Source organism: Denticeps clupeoides, chromosome 4 (assembly GCF_900700375.1).
Source record: "Denticeps clupeoides chromosome 4, fDenClu1.1, whole genome shotgun sequence".
In the NCBI taxonomy this organism is placed as follows: Eukaryota; Metazoa; Chordata; class Actinopteri; order Clupeiformes; family Denticipitidae; genus Denticeps; species Denticeps clupeoides.
The window spans coordinates 30,842,340-30,864,508 of record NC_041710.1 but is presented as its reverse complement, the minus strand read 5'-3'; the positions used below and the strand labels follow the sequence as shown (position 1 = coordinate 30,864,508).

The 22,169-nt window shown below is 41.7% G+C and overlaps 1 protein-coding gene across 1 annotated transcript in view; it reads left to right on the top strand.

Moving 5' to 3' along the window:
- Positions 1-22,169, top strand: part of ndst3 (N-deacetylase/N-sulfotransferase (heparan glucosaminyl) 3) — a 50,018-nt gene that overhangs the window by 7,317 nt on the left and 20,532 nt on the right. Inside the window, exons 3-6 of the mRNA XM_028977185.1 lie at positions 9,443-9,530; positions 11,234-11,388; positions 13,276-13,461; positions 19,764-19,892. Coding sequence (XP_028833018.1) covers positions 9,443-9,530; positions 11,234-11,388; positions 13,276-13,461; positions 19,764-19,892 — 558 coding nt within the window. The remainder of the gene's footprint in view (positions 1-9,442; positions 9,531-11,233; positions 11,389-13,275; positions 13,462-19,763; positions 19,893-22,169) is intronic.

Below are 22,169 nucleotides of genomic sequence, written 5' to 3'. Positions count from 1 at the left end.
CATTGACTGTGCGTATGTGTGTGTGTGTGTGTGTGTGTGTGTGTGTGTGTGTGTGTGTGTGTGTGAATAACAGAGAGGAGGAGTGTGTATGTGTGTGTGTGTGTGTGTGTGTGTGTGTGTGAATAACAGAGAGGAGGAGTGTGTATGTGTGTGTGTATGTGTGTGTGTGTGTGTGTGTGTGTGTGTGTGTGCGTGTGTGTGTGTGAATAACAGAGAGGAGGAGTGTGTATGTGTGTGTGTGTGTGTGTGTGTGAGAATGAATTGGACCGGACATCCGGATGTGAACCAGACAACAGAATTCACACGGTGACTAGTTGATGTGGTGAAGAGGAGGAATAAGAGGAGGAATACGCCAACGCAGCTGACTTTTGCCAGCAAAGGCAGACGAAAGGTCAGGCAAACTCCAGCCGTTTATGACCAGACAAGGAAGCCCTAGCCTGAATGGTAACGTGCGAACTGCTGTGTGGCTTTCGCAGAGATCTTATGCGGAAGCAACGAGAGAAAATGTGTGCATGTGTGTGTGTGTGTGTGTGTGTGTACATTTAAATCCGACCTCCTGTGGCATTAATGATGAGGATTAAAAGGGAACGCTGCCATCCTCTCTCTCTCCTGTCTCACTTCTGTCAGGTAGCTGCAGGTTGAAACGTGGGCCCCGAGGAGAAATCCCTCTAAAGCACGAGAGACAGAAGAAAGGGGAGCGAGGGATTGCGTGCACCCCGAGGTGTGGGGCGGGGAGAAAGGAATAGAGAGAGGCGCTGAAGAGGCAGAGAGGCGGGTGAAGAGGGACAGGTGGTCCATCTTCTCTACACACTGGTGTAGTAGAAGGAATAGAACTCAGAGAGGAGGATATTCTATACATGTCTGTATTTGTTATATATATACAGGCGCGAGAGAGAGAGAGAGAGAGAGAGAGAGAGAGAGACAGGAGCAGTGAGGGTAATAACTGTTGCTGTGACAACAATGTGTTCCACATCTGTATGGGATCATACTTTCTTCCCTGTGCAATAATGTACAGTTTATTGAATAATTCTACAGTTTATTGAAAATGTAAAAGCAGACCACAAATACAAGTGCACAATCTGTGTGGATCGCGTTACATTAATAATTCAGCCTCAGAACTGAATTTGAACACACAGATATTGATATTTGATGTCCCTGCATACAATAAAATATCATGATAGGTTGCCGCATTGATATTTTCTAACATCATTAAATTCTAATGTTCACATGGATAATATTGTTGTGGATAATATGAAATTTTATATTTTCCAAAATTCTGTGTTATTTTTCCCTAAATTATTTTCTTTTCCATTTTAATTCTTCTGAATGTGATTATAGAGTGCGTGGGGAAAAAAATAACCTGCAACATGACAAATCACATTTAATCACTGTTCAACAAAGTGCTTGGCCATTTACATGTAAATAATATGTGTGTTTCATGCTATTTCACCGCATTGCACATTCTTCCGTTTGTAAAACAAATGTGCTTCACGTTTGACTTCATCGTAAAAAAACGCTTGAATAAATAAACATTGGGGAGACCTGGAATACAAAAAAAGTTGCACAAGGAAGCGGAGCCATGATGATAAAACCACGTTTTGAATCAGAGGATTTGTCTGTTGCTTCTTTTCTCCGTTTCTGATATGAGTTACTGACTTTAAGTGGTCGTCACAAATGTTCTTACAAAAGAGTTGTTCTTCCAATTCATATTCCGTAAATTTTCTATACGTCGCATATGTGCGTGCATGTGCGGAACCGATCGGCACTGACAGCCTCTTCGCCATCGCTGACCACGCCTTTACAAATTCCCGCCTCCACCGGAAACACAGTGGTCAAAAACACCATATATACACAATTCCGTGTTGCATAACAGATTACGTTTTATTTGTTGGATTCCAAGATTCCGGAATTTTCATAGGGCCCTACAATATGGCCAGTCTGACGATTCGATTTGGAGAGTGTCTTAGGAACGGCAATGGAAATGGATTTTACTCTTTGTGTTTGAGCTAATTTTCTAGCTTTTATGTATTTCTTCAACTGAAGAGATGATTGGAGTTTTTTTCTTTCTTTAACAAAGACATTATGAATCGGCAGCTGTGTTTATGATTAAAGCACAGAGGAATTAATCATAATCAATATAATTATAGGTTGGCAGCAAATCATTACTTTTTATTTTGCAAATTGTCCTCTGATGTGTAGATTGATTGTATGTGACTTTGGCCAGGGTGGAAACTGCCCAGATGCAGTTTTTCCATGCCCTTTACAACCCGCTGGTGACTGAATAATTCATAACGCTTAATTATTATTTATCCGAGAGTTTGAAAATATCCTGTGCACTCGAACATCATCTGGAGTTCAGAGCATTTTTGGAGAATGTTAGAACATTTATATTTCATTTTGAATGCTAGAACAGTGAAGACTATGGTGAAGACTGGACATGGGAAATGCTGAAGGAGTTATTTTGCGGCAGTGCTGTGCCGCATAAAATTTTTTAAATCACCCATGTGCTGTGGGACTATCTAAGATAGCCCCCCCCCAGAAAAGTGGTCTTCAATTAGTGCACTCACTGTTGCATTATGTGCACGGCTTTTCCGGCTATCTCATGTTCTTTGCTGTCCAAAGCGAGCAGAAACCCGATATTACTGAGGCCAATGGTTTACTTACATGGTGCCGCATTTGCAGCAAAGCATCAAATTGCATGCAGGCGTCTCATTACTTGTATTGGGGCGATGGGGTTTTACAGGAAGGAAACAACATATTAGTTAGTCCGTTTGCAGGCAGAATATTTTAATAATGAACATTACGAATATAGATCCTATTAAAATGATCTCAGGGATACTTTTGTTGAAGACACTTGTGACAATGAACAACCTTTTTCATCCGTCTCCACGCTGGAGGCCAGAGGGCTTCAGTCAACATCTTTCTGTTTTTCGCAGTGGTGGTCTTCCATCTGAAATCAGTTTTACCGTCTCTGGGTGACATTTGAAGGACAAAGGAAAAACACACACACAGACACACAGACACTTGGGTTGTTTCTGTGCACTGTATGCCCCCGTAATCCTTTGCTCCTCTGAGCTTTTCTGCCACTCAAATGGTCTTCACTATGTGTATGTGTGTGTGTGTGTGTGTGAATTCTATTGTGACCAGAGTCTGCTAATGGACAAAAAAATATAATATTACTGTCCCTCCAGAAGTTTAATAGGTGACATAGGCATTTTTGCTTAAAATTGAGAAGACAGTTCTTTCAGGCATTGTTTGAATTTCTTAGATATTTCTTAGATATTTCTGGGATGCCACACTTGATTTATTCATGTGGTAACAATTCCCATATGCTGCATCCGAAGGAACACTGATCAGTCTAGATACTGAGTGTACAGTATTCACTGATGAAGACTTGGTAAGTTGGTAAGGTCCTCAGACTAATATACATTTAACCTGTTCAGCCCCGGGCCCTTCTTCTGAATGGACATACCCATAATTAAAAAGGGAATATCTTCACAACTGCATGGCCTATTAGTATAATTTTCTTTATCGTAAACCATAGTGCTCCTGAAATTACTCCAGAGTGCAGGAATCAGCATATATGTCAACTGGGTCCGAGAAAATGAAGATGGAACGCTGAAGAAAATGAAAAAGAGAAAAAAAAAGTGCCCTTTTACAGTGATTAGACCATCTGAGAGAGGCCGTAGAAGCAATATTCCTCAAGTAACCCATAGTAGTAAATCGTAATAATAAACCTGCATCAAACATATTGCTATACAAGAGATCGGAGGGCTTTACTAGAGATTTTTCCAACCTATCCATTTGGTGATGTTTTGGACACCATTGGGCCATTTGAGACTTCTCAGGAACCCTTTTTGGGGGTCTCCTGGCGCTCAGCAGGGGTGCAGTTTTTACACTGCGTATGGGGCCGCCGATTCATTTTGAATTTGTTTAATGTCGGACACCTTTTTTTGGTGAAGTTCGTTTATGTGCGTGTCTTTGAAATTGTGTTGTGTTCGGTAGTTTTGATTTTTGTGCGCCTTTAGTCAAGATTCTCCAAGTTAAGACGATATGTGATATGGGTTTATGACCACTGAGGTGCAAGCTGTTTTTTGTTAGACATGAATCAAGATCACAGTTAATCACACAGCCCTAGTTTGTCCGTGGGTTCAGAAGCTCTGGCCTTTAGTTGCCCTCATGATTTAATTCCCCATTCAGAGGGTCACACTGATTCAGTAATTCTGCACATGATGATGGCATTAGCTCCTCCATGTTCTCTCATTTCCCCTGCCGAGCTGCACATAAAGAAAGCCGGACTCATTAACTCACTTCACTTTCATTAACCTCAGCATGACACACACATGAGGAGCAGAACAGGTAATATATTGAATTTTCGCAGGCTGTAATATCCATCATATCGCCCCTCTGTTTTCCCAAAGTTGACCTCTTACCCTGGCCAAGACGGCGTACGTGCCCATGTGTTCTTTTTGGGAACTGTTTGAATCAGCGTAATTGCTCGGTGTTTACGCGCTGTTTTAAAATCAAATAAAAATATTAGAAATAAATCATTACTTTAATAAAACATCACTTTGAAGATACACACCAAGGCCAGTAAACATAAATAATAAAACCAAATGAGTGTATAACTTATTCATATTAAGAAAATGTGCGCAAAATGCATCTGATACTTTTGATTCTGGTCATTTACAATCATTTTAACAAGTAAATTATAGTCATATAAATAATTTAGAAAATCTTATGATCACATCTCAACATTTTGCAGAAGAGTTCTATTAATTATAGAAAGAAATAGAATATTGAAGTGAGGGTTTTTAGTGACCTTGCTCCACCTACATACTTTTTGTACATTTTCCAAATTAGATCACAGAAAATTCAGTTCCTGTGTCACATGGCCTTTGTATTCACACGGTGATGAATACAGCCCAAATTAATTTAATTAGGTGCAGTATAGGTTATTTTTATCTAATCCCAAGAACTGGCAGCACATGTGAACCAGGCTGAGCTGAACTGATGTCAAAACGTCTCTGCCTCCCCGGCAGGGATCAAACCCTGGTTGCGACTTTCGGGCTCCCGGGGGGCTCCCAGGATAAAATAAAACTGGAAAAAAACGAGTGGACCGCTAAAGTATCATCTGGCGCCTTGCGGTAGAGGTGCCATGATCCCATGTATTACGACAAGGCAACGACACCAGAGTCACGCTGAAGTGTCACTTTGATGCAAAGTTTCTTTGATGTTGAGTGCAAGTCAGCTTCAGAACGGAGAAGGTAGCAGCGTATCCCGTGAGTTCTTTGTGAGTTGTTGGCCGATGTCAATCCGTCAGTCAGCGAGTCCATCAATCGATCAGCTTCATTATAGGTTCTGGTGGCATGAGGGGAACGTACATGAATGTAAATGGAAGGTCCACGTTGCTCTGAGGTGACAAGTTGCAATCGTTGCACTTGCCTCTGGGTGTGTTCCCCGTCACTTCCTTTTTAGGATCGTCTCGTGACAATTTTTGTCCCATTGTTTCTGTTCACGAGAGTGCGGGCAGGTGCTGATGTGCTGTGGACAGCAGTGCGATGAGTGAACAGTGAATTCATTGGGCCATACCAACGTTCCACAATGGTGCTCCAGCCAATTAAAATGACGGCCCTCTGATTCGTCTGTTCTTCGGCAGGTTGCCAAAGAGATGTTTAACATTGACAATTACACACACACACAAACACACACACACACACATGCACAAAAAAGCCATATTTCTTCATTTATGAGGACTTAGTGGGAGATCTCACGTTGATGTCATCCTTCAAAATGGCAGCGTGCCGCTCGGTTTCCTCTCCAGTGTGCGCGCGTGTTTTTGTGTCACGGAGCCTGTTATAGTGACAGTAGACACCACATGCATCAGTGTTTCCTTCAGTTTCAGCTAACAGGGATCCTCGGGATTGCAGGTTGGCTCTCTCCTCTTGTCTTCCTTCACAATTTGTAGAGGAGAAGGAGCCAACACGTCATGTCAAAACAGAGTGTGTGTTGTGCAAAGAACGCAACTCCTGATCGACACAGACAGGAGCCATGTTCATCTCAGCAGTTCAGGGCCTGAGTGAGGTGGAGAGAAGCATCCAATTTACAAGCCATTGTAATGTGAGTGTGTTCATGTGCAATTGCCCGTTGCAGTGGGTCGTCCCATTAAAACGCCAGGAGCTTATCATTATTATTTTATTGTAGTCTTCAGCTCACAGATGAAAACTGCTCTGACCTAATGGAGCCACATAGATGACAATGTTTCTTTTCAATTAAATTAGTAACAAGTATTACAAGTATTGTTCAGGTTAAAGAAGGCCTGGCTGTGCGTGGTCCAGGTTCTTCTGGAGCATGCTGAAGTGCACTTCTCTTTGTTCTTGGCCCAGAATGGGAGACTGTATTTGGCTGATTGAAATTAATAATTGACTGTAAAACTGTGTGTGTGTGTGTGTGTGTGTGTGTGTGTGTGAGAGAGAGAGAGAGAGAGAGAGAGAGAGGGAGATGTGACCTTCTTTTTAGAAGTTAAAAGATAAAGGTTTGTAGTCCTTATCTGAAAATAGTATAGTGATGCTTTGCATTTGGTGCAGATGGTGCAGTGTGTGTGTGTGTGTGTGTGTTGGTGTGTGTTGGGGGACCAAGATGTATTTATTCCTTAATTTATCCATTTATCCATGACTGTGCCACTCATCGCTCTCTACCATATCATGCCAGGTCCAGGGCAGCAATACTTCTGCTCACTCCAGCAGCTGGCCACTTTTCTCTTTGATCTAGTCTGAGTGTGTGTGTGTGTGTGTGTGTGTGTGTGTGTGTGCGTGTGTGTGTGTGTGTGTGTGTTTGTTTGTGTGTGTGCATGTGTGGTTTTTGCCTTTTGAGGCATGTTTTCCAAATGAGGTTCTTGACTGCAGGACATCTGCAAAAAATATGTATAACAATATATTTTATTAACACAATGGTTTAAGGGCAGGTAGGGACAGGAGCAGAAAGTCTGTACCTCAGTCAAAATGGCGTCACAGTTCACTGATCAGAACAATACATTTTAAATATTGTTCTGTGTTTTATCAGATGTTTCTGATTTATCTTCAGATTTAGCCCCATCTGGTTGTTTTTAATGTTGCTAAGCAACATAATTCAGACAAGCTATGCAACAGATGCTTGTCTGATGTTCACCATTTATGTTGGGAGTGGTGCAACAGGGTAAGTAAGTTTGTAATAGTGTTTTAATTGATGCATTGCTGATGGTTTGAGATGAGGGCACTTGTGTCTTGAATTTTGAAAAATATTGGAAATATTGAAAAATATTTTGATGGAAAATCATGAGAAGCTTTCAGAATATACAGTTCTGACAGATTAAAAAGGTCTCTCTTTCACTCTTTGTACACTCTTTATTGCCATGATTCCAAACTCTGTGTGCAATGCTGGGTCATGCATATTCATGCTTGTGCATTTTTATTGCATAATCTAACCCTCAGCACCAATTTCCCTGTAAACACACTTTTACTGGCACCACATAGAAGACAACATCATTTTGCATTAATGAGTTATCAATCATTTGAGCGCTTTATTGAGTTAGGATGTAAAACGCGGACGCGCCCTCACTCACTCACACACATACACTGATTAGATTTAGGTGAATTGCGCATCTGTCTTTCTGTGCAAAAGTGCTTAAATGCGGTTTAGTGCCACCAAATAGGATTACAAGATGAGTTAAAATATGATGACTGTGGCAGTATTTTCTCTTTAGGCATGCACACACACACACACTCACAAACTCCCTTTTAGATAAACCTGATGTATCCTCCACTGCTTCTTAGTGCATGTAAACTTTAGTTTAGAGATATTACAGTTCAGAAATAAGTGAGGATGTTAAAGTGCTGCTCATCTTCAGCTACTGCATTTTATTAGTAATGTGCACTAAATTAAAGGTTTCCCATTAACCAGCATGCTCAAAAGGTTTTTACTCTGCGATAATGCTATTTGCGTTTTAGATAGTAAAATGCACAGATATTAAACAGATATTGCGTATATATTGATTTTAATTCCCAAAACCTAGTCTGTAGTCACAAAATCTAAATATTTCCGTATAGGTTTAGCATGCAGTAAAAGCATGAACTGCAGAAGATGAGGGAGTGGTTTCATTTTTTTCTAGTGATGGATGAGTGATTGTTCTAGTGACACCAGCTAACATGTCCAGCATCTCCCATTTGAGACCACTGCAGTCCCACAGTAAATCTTTCAGGGAATGCTGACACACACACACACACACACACACACACACACACACACTGGCTGACAGACAGGAAAATTGTATTGATTGCATTTGCATGGTGTGTATGGCAGGTTATATATGAGTTTAGTTTTTTTTTAACCCCAGAAGGATTTTGACATCTGACACCTACCAGGACACTCTCATATATCAGCCAGTGCGTATTGATCTGTGCAAAACGAGCTGCCTATATGCGTTTTCTCTCTCCCTCCCATTCCTTCATTTCTGGATCAATATTCAAAATCCAGAAGAATAAGTAAAAAATAAAATAAATATATATATATACACACACACACACACATACACACGCACATACATACATTCATACATACATATAGGAATTATGTGGTGCAACCTCAAGAATGTGAGCAGATCATTAGCAGCCAGATCATTAGCATCTTGGATGACCTGGTATAAACAGATCCACACACAGATATTAATTGAATATAGTATTCCAATGGTCGGGAAACTTAGCTCATAAAAATCCTGCCCCACAGCGGCAGTGTGTTAACCCATGTCACTCTGGATACGATTGCTTATGACAGCACATGGCTGTCATACTGCAGCTACCAGGCCAGGTGGACGTCTCCAGGCTTCGCTGTTACACTCAAATCGTCCGTTGTTGTTAGCCTCTCATTTTCTCTTTCTGTTTTTTTCTGCTCTCATAAATGCTCTCTCTCCCAGACTTTTCATAAAACAGGCTCATATTCTCTAAACAAACTTTTAACGCATGATACTTATGTATTATAATGGCACATTAGTGAAAGGTTGACATATTTGTTTTCCCTTGATGACAATAAGCAGCCATTACTGTAACATCATGATGGAAAAGGAAATGTGACCTTTTATAAAAAGGAGTGGCCGTGGTTATAATATTTCAGTTTTTTTTACCCGGTTTGCACTTTGCTTATTACAGTGTATTCTATGTACTTTATATATTTACACCTTACATTATTGCTTCCTGCTCTCAACAGAGGTGCGTATGATTTCCTGGGCCTTGTGCAGCATGTAGTTTTAAGCCTAGAGTTGGAACTTTTCTGCTCACCACTGGCTTGCGTTCACCGGTACACCTCTGAACTTGTGTCTGTATTTGATTCGAATGTTGAGCTTTTCTGCGTCCCTTAATCTGATTCAGCTTGTTTACCTAACGCTTGTCACCGTCACCTCCCTTCTCTGCAGGCTCTGCTGGAAACACAGGAACTCCTGCGTTCTCAGATCTCCAACTTCACCTTTAATCTGGGCTTCTCCGGAAAGTTCTATCACACCGGTGAGTCCCTCTAGACTGTCACCCCCCGCCTTATCAGCAGAGCAACAGCTTGCTGCTGTGGCAACAATGTGTTTTACCCCCTTCAGCTTTTTGCACTAGTTACGTCCCTCAGGTAGCAGAAAGTGGATATTTTGCTCCAGGTCTGTGGGTGTCACTTTCGAGATATGTAGCTGCAAAATTTCCATGGCATCGCTTGACTTCTAATCTCGCCGACCGGTACCATTTTTATCGTTGTCTCATCGGCATGGCAACAGCCCATCGGCATAGCGACATTAAAGTTTGCCCATATTCCTTGTGTGAGTGCATGTGGGTGTACAATGAAAGTGTGAGTGGGATGAGTGCAGGAGACACTCGTTTTGCTCTCAATTTTCACAGAAGCTCATTGAGAGAGCAGAGGTCAATATGAGGTCAATATGGAGTCAACAAGCTGCAATATAAATGTGCCTGGGTTCTATGTGTCAGTCATGTGGACAGCGATGTCTGCTGCAGGGCCACTTCATTCCAAATGCGTGTAGTTGAAATGTAATGGAGAAGCTTAGAAAACTAGATCCACTGACAAATTTTTATCCACGGTCACGTGGTGATCATGTTAGGTGGAGAGTAGCACAACCGCATACAGTCAGTGATAGACAGACGCGGACTCAGAGATGACATCATGTGCTTGTCTGAAGCTGTAGGCTCAGTCTCACACTGTTAGGTAATGTATCATTACAACTTTGAGTCAGACGAGGCATTGAGAAAGACTGCAGCACAGCACACGGTGCCACATCGAAATGTGTCCTCTGCATTTCACATTTCATCACCCTTGGTGAGCAGTGGGCAGCCACGAACGGCGCCCGGGGAGCAGTGTGTGGGGACGGTACTTTGATCAAGGAGACCTCAGTGGCACCTTGACGGTTCAGGATTTGAACCTGCAACCTTGTGGTTACGAGTCCTCTTCCTTACCCGCTGGGCCACCATTACCCCATTAATAATCAATATACACAATTATTTTTAAATTAATCACATGTAGATCTTATCTCTGTAAATGATGATCAAGTCTAATGAAGTTATAGATTTAACTGTCAATTATGCACAACAACAATCTGATAACTTCATATAATAATTGATTTAAATGTTAATGTACATTATTGATGTATTTTAGTAATGTCCTCACTTTAAAGTGTTTGAAAGTGTACCAAGATTCATGACTGACAGTTCTATCCACATCTGTCAACTGAAAAGAAAACATAATTTTTATTAAAAAGGAGTTCCTGTGGAAAAGGGGGCTCGGTGGGACTAATGCTGCGTTTCATCTTAGCTTTCTTTGGATCTGTGAAGCTCCTTGCTGTGCACATATATATGTTGGTGTTTGGCCTTCCTTTTGGAGCCTTTGTTTCTTTTGGATTTGGCATTTCAAGCACTATCCACTTTCTTTTCTCTGGCTGCAGCTGTAAAAATAGAGCTGATTACTTTTAGATATAATTATTTTTGTTTAATGCATTACATGTTCTTTTGGCTCTAAGAATTTGTAGGATTTTTAAGTTATCCTTAGGAAATTGATAGAGGGTTTTGGATGGGGAGATGATGGTTCCACAGTAGCACAGTACTGCAATGATTGTTGTTGTCTCCAGATGTAGAATTTATTTCTCTATTGAAGATTCCAACATGTGTGTGTTTTTCTCTGGATGTGTGCATTTGTGTTTGTGTGTGTCCATGCACAGGCACCGAAGAAGAGAATGCAGGCGATGATGTCCTGCTGAAATACGTGGATGAGTTCTGGTGGTTTCCTCACATGTGGAGTCACATGCAACCGCACCTTTTCCACAACGAGTCGTCTCTGCTGGAGCAGATGATCCTAAACAAGGAGTTTGCGTTGGTCAGTAATGTAACATACATACACATACAGAAAAGACGAGGGGTTTAATGACAATTACATAACATAACATGGACAAGAAACAGGCAACAATATATATAAGTGACAATATATATAGACAATAGCGACAATATACATATAGAAATGAATTTCTTCTTTACATTTACATTTAAGGCAGACGCCCTTATCCAGAGTGACTTACAACATGCTTTCAAGTTACTGTTTAAGCTTGATGCAAAGTTAGCAAACCCCACAAGGCATGAGGTGAAAGTTTGTCTGTGTGTGAGAGCAAGAGCTCCACTCATCCACGGTGTGCACAAAGGAAGACAGAAAGGAACTTTTTCTGTGTGCCTCAGAATTCAGCCTCCCGCATAGTGAGATTGTATATTGAGCTGTTCCTTTTCGTTCAAAATAACCGGCACCATCAGCATCCCTAAGAACAACCGCACACTTCTCTATGTAACAGCATTCATATGTAGTTCATGGTGATTACTGGCTTCGCTTCACCTTAAAAACATTTTTTATGCACTAATTGCAATTTTTAAGCGCATTACTGCATGATTTTGTCTTTTCCGGTTTTTGCATGTAATGTTAAAATTTTTATCTTTAATTTTAACATTACATGCAAAAACCGGAAAAGACACAGTTCTCCCTATACACAGTTCATTCCATGTGCTAACACAATGCTACGTTAACAAAACACCATCAGATTTTTTTGATGGGCTCTACATTATTAAAGAGGTGTCCTCATTAAGGTCAGACAGGCAGTGCACTTTCAGAGATCTACCAAAGGATTGGCATTAATTATGAATGAAAAAACATACACATTAAGACAAGACTGGGATCTTCGCCTGAGTACAGACTGATGTGTGTGGAAGGTTAATGCGGAAGCGGCTTACTCCAAGCAGATCTGTCTACAACCTTTTCTGTGAAAATTCAATTAACATTTACGATAAAATTAGCTTCTATTAAACATAATTAAATGTCATTTCTTTTTTCTGGCTATATAGCATTTGTATTCTGTCTTCGAACCCAGAGTAAGCACAAATTTAATAAAGTGCGTTTCATAGGTCTTTTAATCTTCTTAGATTAGCCTCCTCTGTGCATGAAATGACAATTTAAATTGTATTTGAAATTCATCAGTGCACCTAAACTTCCGAGGCATAGAAACCTTTAATTTAATTTAACAAAATAAATGAATAATTTTTTTTCTTGCATTTGTATATTTAGTGGTTTTTAACACTGTTTTTGTGCTGCAAAAACGTATCGCTTCGCCCCAGATGAATGTAAAGGAGTACTCTGTATTCACCTCTGCATGTGTGAGGCCATAGAGACTAATGCGATTTAAGAGACAGGGAGAGGAATAATCTAATTAAAGAGCTGAAACGTGTGGTGGAAGTTGCTGAAGTCGGAACGGCCCTTTAGACCATTTCAGTCCTCTGAAGAAAGAGTGCTTTGGAACGGAAAAAAAACTGCTGTGAGCCAGGGATATTGTAACTACTGTCTGAGAGGGGGTGGTATAATCGAATATGTGCTTTTGTGATCTTGCCTCGAACCCCCCACTAGCCTAATTTGACCTCAATTGCTACTAACCAGGTCAATGTGTGCATGCATGTGCATTAAAAGTTTTAAACATGCAACGTTTGACGTACGCGGTGAGGGTGAGGCTCATCCTTTATGACAATCACATCACTAGGCTATGAAAGCATATATTATTTAAATTGTAATGAAATATGAAAGCACTAATTCTTTATTAAAAGACCGTTTGGTGCAGTAAAGGGAAGCTGTCAGCCCCCCATCTCTTACCCCCAATGCCTGCACTGTGCAACACACACTGCAGACTAACGTGTGTGTGTGTGTGTGTGTGTGTGTGTGTGTGTGTGTGTGCAGGAGCATGGTATTCCCACAGACCAGGGTTACGCCGTGGCACCACACCACTCAGGCGTTTACCCCGTGCATCTGCAGCTGTACGAGGCGTGGAAGAGAGCCTGGGGCATCCGGGTGACCAGCACCGAGGAGTATCCACATCTGAAACCAGCACGCTACCGCAAAGGGTTCATACACAACCACATCATGGTGAGTTTAACGCGAGCATCAAAATCACCGCTTTCGCACATTCACTGCGTCCTTTCTATCAACTTTTGGAAATAAATGTCAACGCACTGAACACACACCTGATGCGTCTTGTTCAACATCCAGTTGTTCGTTGCAAAATAATGTGCTACTACAGACTGCCAAATATTGAAAACCAGTGGGTTACAATTGTAAGTTTCCCAAGACCCAAGTTTCAGCATCGTAGTGTGCGAAAAAGGTTCATGTACAAACACATGTGCATAAAGGACATATGAGGGCACATTGCTGGATAATTGGTGTGTACTAATGAGTGTACTAATGCCATTTGTTGGCTGAAGTCAATTTCTTCCAGATCAATTATCATTCGTACACGCCTGGCGTGTCACATTCAGGCCAAAAACGGCCACTGAGTACAACGCAGAAATACGTCTTACTTTATCCAAAGCCACTGACAAGAGGAAGACACCAGCAATTCTCATTCGGTTTTGATAGATCATCTGATGAAGGACTTTGTTATCCTGTGCACTACCGCACCTTTTACCCAACACACTTACAGAATCCCGTGGAATAGACTCCAGGCAGCCGCGGCAGAGAGTGTGAGCTTGCGTTATGTCGGTGACAGTAATTAGTGTGCCTTTTGTTCCCGTGTCCTGAAGAACACCCCCCCCCCTCCCCTCCCCACCACCAGAGCACTCTTGTTTTATCTGTGAGAAATATGTGATCGCTAAACCACCCTTACAGAGGAGCCTGTAGGAAGAAATCGACCGTGTCACAATCTGTTGGCGCGCTCCGGTTTGAATCCAGGCCTCGTTGAGATTCGTGTTCTCGTTTCGCAGCTAGCCCTCGATCGCGACCCGGCTCTGATTACCGTTGTGTCCGCTGTGTTTAGAGATGGATCGGAAGGCATCAGTTGGGTCAGTGCTCTGTAAGAAACAAACCGCAGACCGGTGGCCGGCATCAGTTTCCATTCCCATCAGGGCAGACAGAAAACAGAGCCGTGGTGCTGGGCCAGGAGAGGCCATTTCTGGAACCACGTTGTTTTATCGGTGCAGACGTTTTGAGTGTGTGTGTGTATATGTGTGTGTGTGTGTATGAGAAGAACAAGGGAGTTAAGGACGAGTAAGAAATAAGGCGGAGAAGATGAAGACGGAAGAAAAAGTGGAGCTAGACTTGTAGTAGATGAGTCGATGTGTGTGTGTGTGTGTGTGTGTGCACGCGCACAGTCACTGCTGCTAGAGCACAATATACCTCCTTTGTGTCATAATAATTAGGGTTGTAATTGAATCACAATAATGACATAAAAACACAATTAAAACGCGCTCTGGGTGCCCCTGCTTCAGCCAGCAGGCACAGAAGTAAATGTAGTGAAATGTAATAGTTTTTGTGTGAGTGTGCATGCATGCAGATGTGTGTCTGTGTTTCCAAACATCACAATGTCCTGCACATTTTAACGATAGTTTGCTCTTTCATGCCATGTATAAACACATTGCAAGATGCAGAATTAAAAAATGTTGTCTATTTCTTAGACATATGTATTAACTCCTGTCAGCTTTTTACAATATACATACAATTACAGATATTTATTTACCAAATCATATTGTGTATATGAACTACTGATTAAAATATGGCATTATATCATAATAATTAAGTAAATCGAATATCACTTGAAATATCTATGTAATATGTAATAAAAATCTGGGACATGTACTAGACTTTACTAGTAGAGTGTTGGATCAATGTCTGTCATCAGGATATTCCTTCATATCAGCATCATTACATGCACATGGCCTGCCTTAACGATGAAAATTTGACTTTGTGAGATTATTTAACATTAATACAAGTTCCCCTGTCTATGATCCTGCAGTGGCTAGAAATGGCAATAGGAGTAAAGAGAGTTTTCATCATTCTGCTTTGCCATTCAGAAAGCGGCAGCTAAGACGGTCAGATCTGGAATTTGTCCCTTTATGACGTCATAATTCTGCACCAAGGGGACCACTAGGTGTCGGGGGACCTTTAAAACTTTCTTAAAGATCTTTCCTCATTGTGACTGTTACCTCACTCACTAAAAAGTCTTTTAAATCAGTCAAACATCTATAGCACATTCACTTCAAGAGATGTTCTAGAAACAAACATGATACTTTTTTTTATTCTCAGCCATGAAAAATTCAGACGGACCCCGCCGCTACTGAACAGATGTTTGCGCATGCTGTGTTTAAAGTGTGTTTTAGAACGAATATCCTTACAGAGTAATCAGCACAGATCAATGCGGTGATCCCGCACACACACTAATAACACACTCACATTCATTCTCAGAATATAACGCATGCAAATAGACTTTACAACTGTGTAGACAGCTGTGCTCAATATATCAATATCAGATATTGGGGGGGGGATCATTACCCGGCGGCAACGCGTTGAGTAGCGTCTGATGACTCTGATGACGGTTACACATGAGAGATGCTCTCGTTGCCGTGCCATTGATCGGCATAACCCAGTTTCCACATGAAATGATTGATGGTTCCTCTAGTGCCTGATTCAAAACTAATGACTTTTTTTTTTTGGACTGATGCAAAAGACATGAGATAAAATATCTGGTGTGGATAAAACTATTATTTGTCACAAGAGCCCAATACAATTAATTATGTCAGGCTTTGTAGTCTACAGTTCATATAGAAGGATGAAAAATCTGCGAATAGCATGTTTGCCCTGTTGACTTTTCGTGTTGCCTGGTTGCATTTATGCTCACATTTTGATAATTATGTGACCGACGTCATTTAAGCCGGGCGTGTCATTATAGAAAATAAACAGCAGTTTAGTAAATGTGCAGTGGATGCCGTCCGCGGGTTAAAAGTGTCCAGTAGCAGTGGGGTAAGCCAAGACATGTTCTGTGTTCTGTAATTTTATTTCCTGTGGTTCTGGATCCCACCGGCGCATGTCTGTTTATTTTTTATTGCGCCGACATTTAGCCACATTACATCAGTGAGTCGTATTTCACATCATTATGTTTAGTTTTATTTGACAGTTAAGCATCGTTTCATAGCTCACTTGGAGAGGGATTTCAGTGAATCTTTTACCATTCCCATCTGCAGGAACAGGTTTTAATGCACGGCACCAGTTGAGCCATAATAACATTTACATTAGTTCAAGTTCAAGTCAGCATTATTGTCATTATTGTCATTACCGTTAGACGGTACATAGCGAAACCAAACAACGATTCTCCGGAACCTGGTGCTACGTGTAACATTTAAACAACGTTACATACTGACATAAAGAACATGTGACAGACAAACTGGGCTACTTAAAGTTGGGCCTGTGTCCAAAAAACATGGGACACAGGCAATGCAAGAATAACATTAATCAAAAAACCTATAGACAACAATGAGACAGACCAAGTGAAAGGAATAATGAATAATGAAAATAAAAACAGTATATTTACTCAGTATAACAGAGGTAGTGTGTAGGTGTGTGTGTGTGTGTGTGTGTGTGTGTATGTGTTTGTGTGACAGTCCAGAGTGGAAAGTCCCTCCCTGAGTATTCAGGAGTCTGAAGGCCTATGGGATGAAGCTGAGAAGCTGCAGAGTCTGGCAGTGAGGGCCCGGATGCTTCGGTATCTTTTTCCGGATGGCAGGAGGGTCAAGAGTGCATGTGAGGGGTGTGTAGAGTCCTTCACAATTCTGGTGGCTTTCCTGATGCAGAGTGTGCTGTAAATGTTCGTTATGGAGTAAAGAGAGACTCTTCCCATCTGCCCTCACTATCCGCTGTAGGGTCTTGTGGTCCAAACCACACCGTGATGCAGCTGGACAGAATGCTCTCAATGGTCCCTCTATAGAAGTTTGTGATGATGGTGGCTGGAGATGGACTTTCCTCCACAGCAAGTAAAGACGCTGCTGGGCTTTCTTGGCTGTTGAGCTTTAGTAGACTGGGACCCCGCCCTGGACCCAATTTCCCAGGATGCGCTCTGGGATGGACCATGACCCTGAGGTGGATTAAGTGCTAATGGATTCTGAGTGAGAGGATAACGCAAGTGTGAACAGTATCACTGATGCAGTTCATAGACAAGAGAATAGGTAAAGGTCATCATTTTACCCCTTTTATGCCCTCTTCTTGAAAGTGAAAGTGAAGTGATTGTCATTGTGAAAAACTGCAGCACAGCACACAGTGACACAATGAAATGTGTCCTCTGCTTTTAACCATCACCCTTGGTGAGCAGTGGGCAGCCATGACAGGCACCTGGGGAGCAGCGTGTTTGCTCAGTGGTACCTCAGTGGCACCTTGGCAGATCGGGATTCAATCGGGGCCACTTCCTTAACTGCCGGGCCACCACAGCCCAAAATATTTCTTATATTTATATTAACAACATTGTCCAGAGGCACTTCAATTTTTTATCATTGAACACGTTCTGTTACTGGTTCACAGGCACCCACGCTATGAATATCATTGGTCTTAAAACTCAGCTGGACAGGTATTGTTTTTAGCTGGAATAGATACTGCAAGTGATAATCCAATCATTGATCAATTTTTTTTCACTTTCTCTGAGCCAGAGGTACTAGATTGAGACTGAGTTGCAAGATAAAAATTGCAAATTCCATTATTACACCAGCAAAAGCTCCTATTACACCTCAGCTCACCTTACAGACACACACACGCGCTCGCACACACACACACAGACACACAGACAGCCATCGTTTTGGAGTGGGTTGAGAGGGGTCTGCATTAATTCTTCCTTTAATATTTGTTAATGTTAAACAGAGATTCTGGTGCCCGGGCTTCATTGTGGATGAGTGTGTGTGTGTGTGTGTGTGTGAGTGCATGTGTGTGTGGGGAAGAAAGGAAAATGCAGTTAGCAGGAAGGCGTCATCAAAAGCCGCATGTCAGCTGAGTGCTGCGTCAAGAACAGCTCGCCACGGCAACAATGGGAAGAGGCTTTGTTCACATTCCCAAACAGCACAGAAGTCTGTCATTATCTCTTATAGACGACATGACAGGACATGCGTTGGTGCTCACACACACACACACCACAGAATAGCAGGACAGGCCGTCTTTTCTACTGTCACAGTGTATTGTGTTTGAGTGTGTGTGTGTGAGATGAAGCATATTGTTCGAGCCAAGAACGCCTGAAGAGGTGTGTTTCCCACTCATCTGATGACTAACCAGAAGCTTTTCGCGTCCTTGAGAAAATAGCCCCACATCCCCCGGACGCTTAGCTGAGATACCAAAAATGCAGCGGGCAAAGACAAAAGACTTCATTTGGTGGCGGGTCAGCTGAAGGACTGATAAAAACCGAGTGATGACCCTCGCCAGGTCCCTGTCAGACGCCCTGGTCCTGCAGAGGCCGTTTGTCACCACGCTTCCCTCGGCTAACAAATAAACCACGAGAAGCGTTCACGTCGTGCCTTTTATTCAGCCGAGGACTCAGTGCATCCAGAAAAAAGCCTGTAGGAGAGAGAAACAGTCCAAAACGTTCTCGTAAATCTCCCCCTCTCACAAAAAAACACACACACACCGGCTGACCTGCGATATAGAGCCATTGGGAACAAATTGAATTTTAGCGCCTGGAGTAGATTAAATTATTAAATCATGTCCACGTACGGTGCAGTTCATACAACTTTATTATTCAGTTTTATTTATTTATTTATTTCCTGTGTCTCATATCTCACATCATAAGATTTTATGTCTCCTGTGCAGGTCGGAGCTTGGCTGGCAGTAATATGAGGTGTGTGTGTGTGTGTGTGTGTGTGTGTATGTGTGTGAAAAGTTTGGCAAAGGCATTTTGGTGATCTGAGAGTAACACGCCATATTAATCAAGAACCAACAAAACCAAAATAACGAGCACTGGACACACAGTATATGTGTGTATGGAATTATATAGACAGACCTGCTGTCTGCTGTGTGTGTGTGTGTGTGTGTGAGGGTGTGTAAACAGGATAGCTGTTAGTGTAATAAATGGACGTGTTTTACTTTGCGCTGGGATGCAGTCTGTCTGGGAGAGATTGAGAAACCATTATAGGAGATTGAGTGTTTGTGTGTGTGTGTGTGTGTTGTGAGAACTTTGAGTTGGTGGGGATAAAATACGGCTTGCTGTCGAATTTAACAGCTGAAATACAGCATAGTCCCTGATTGGATGGATAAAATACAGCTTCTTGTCTGATTAGACGAGTGAAATATGGCCAGCCGTCTGATTGGACCGCTGAAATATAGCCAACACTTCTGATTGGCCTTTTCTATTGTTTCTGACGCTGAGAGCAAATCTTTTTCTTTGATTTGTCGGTTTAAGTGACTCGCTGATAATGCCGTTCTATCGACAGGTCCTTCCCCGGCAGACATGCGGCCTGTTCACCCACACCATCTTCTACAAAGAGTACCCAGGGGGACCCAAAGAGCTGGACAAGAGTATCCGAGGGGGGGAGCTGTTCCTCACGGTGCTGCTCAACCCCGTGAGTACACACACACACATCTACATCCATAAGATTAAAACCACTCCCATGTTTACATTTGCAGCATTTACCATACGCCCTTATCCAGAGCGCCTTACAGTCAGTATTTATGGGCACAGTCCCCCTGGGGACACTCAGGGTTAAGTGTCTTGCTCAGATACACAATGGTAGTAAGTGGGGTTTGAACCTTGGTCTTTGAGGCCTTTGTGGACTGGGTTACTACCACATGGAAAGTGAGTAATGTTGATCATTGGTGGATATGTTAGATAGAATGTGAACAGTCAGGTCATGAAGGTGGTGGGAAGTAAGGCATTGAAAACTGATCTGCATGTTTTGTCTGGTCGAGGACGTGTTCCCCAGATGACTGAGATAATGGGGAATGTAGGAAGGGGGGACAAGACCTTGTTCTCAGCGTTGCCACATTGGGTGGGTGCATTTGAGGTTGATATTTCTGAATTAGCTTGAATCCTTTGAACCCCTTATTTAAAGATAGTGTAATTAATTGAAGGATACACTTTTAAAGCAAATGATATATTTGGACTGAAACAATCCGATCAGTGGCACCACTGATTGATACTGTGCACATGTATTGACAGGAGGGAGTTACACTGATTTCCCTTTATAGGCAACATTCGACGACCACCCCTGTACCCTTAATGAGCATATACCAATACAGACGTAGTTTGACAAGCATTAGAGCAGGTTTGTTTAGCACTTGTGCAGGTTTGTATACGTTTTTTATACTGCAAATGAATGATACAGGTATAATGGAACATATAATGGAAAAGAGATAAATCTTGGCCAATGAGGAACAGTGTTTGAGAACATAAATCATTCCTCAAAGACAGATAATTAGCACGTACTTTTTTATTGTTTTATCCAATTCCTTCCTGAAGAAGATGTGCTATCTCTGTCTCTGTCTCTGGCCCTGAGTCAATGCATCTTCATGGTTAGTTTCTACTGAGAGTGGTCTAAGGCAGGAGGACCATGGACAATGCAGAAGTGGAAGAAGGTGACCTGGTTCTGAAGAGGCATGCAGTTGTGTAGAAATTTGTGTTGAATTGTGAGACTCTCGGGCAACCCTCACTCACCTCTTTTATCTCTGGTTGTGTCTTTGGTTTATTCCCGTCTCGTCAGAACATTGTGTGAGAGCTTTCGTGTGTATTCCATGCTCTATATCAAGTGTGAAATGAAGTATGAACACTGTGTCCACCAAAGTTATCATCATCTTTATATATTAATGGTCAGTGTTTTTCCTTTCATAACCATCTGCTTTAGTTCCGGTTAACTCTTTTATAGCCCAATTTGTATACAATGTTGTGACACGGGACCTACTTCTAAGATTATGATTTTTTAATCACCTTAATAAAATATTATTGTCTCTTTGTTACATTTAATAGTATGCTTGCTATAAACTTTATTAGAAACACTGGTGCTGTACAGTTTTCCAAATTGCAGAATGAAGTGCATTTTTATTTTAGGAGAGTATTCACAGGTTATGCAGCCTCTAACAAGTCACCTTTAATGTGACCAGGGGAACGGTAGAATTTTAAGCGACAGTCACTTGGGCGCATGCGGTGGCAAATGCATTTTCTTTTTGAAAGAGGCAGAAACATATACAAAGTAATCATAGAAGCCGAGCTGTGTGCCATTTGGCCTGCATTGATTTTTTACGCGTTTGATGTATCATATCCTTTTCTGATTGGATTTGGCCAGGGGGCGCAGACACATGAAACCAGCGCTTCACTGAGCCCCGCTGGTCTTTTGTCGAGAAGTCCTGTGTGTACTCGGAATACATTATTAATGCAAACACACCCTCTCTCCCATCACTGGATGGCCGGAGTGCTCTGACGGAACATTTCACTCCACTTCCACCTGTGTGCTGAATGGAGGCCAGTCCTGTGTGCATAATGCAGATCCTGCTGGTCCTCCTTCCCATTTGAGAGCTCTGCAGTTCTGTCACACGCATCGTCAGATCCATCGAGACAAAAAGGATTCAATTTGATGTGAAATACCTGAAAACTTTCCATGATTACATCAATTATTTTTAATTACTTGTCAAATTTTAATGTAGTAATTTGCAAGAGATGAATGGACTAATTAGACATAGTTGCTACTCTGTAAAGAACAGCATTTAGTAATTTTTGAAAACAAGTTGTTAACCTTTTTTGGAACAATTCAAGTCAGCTATTTAAGCTGATTAAGTATTTTTTAGCAGTTAACCCAGATAATAATAGATAAATATTTCCTAATTACCATTTTTATAATCAAATAAAT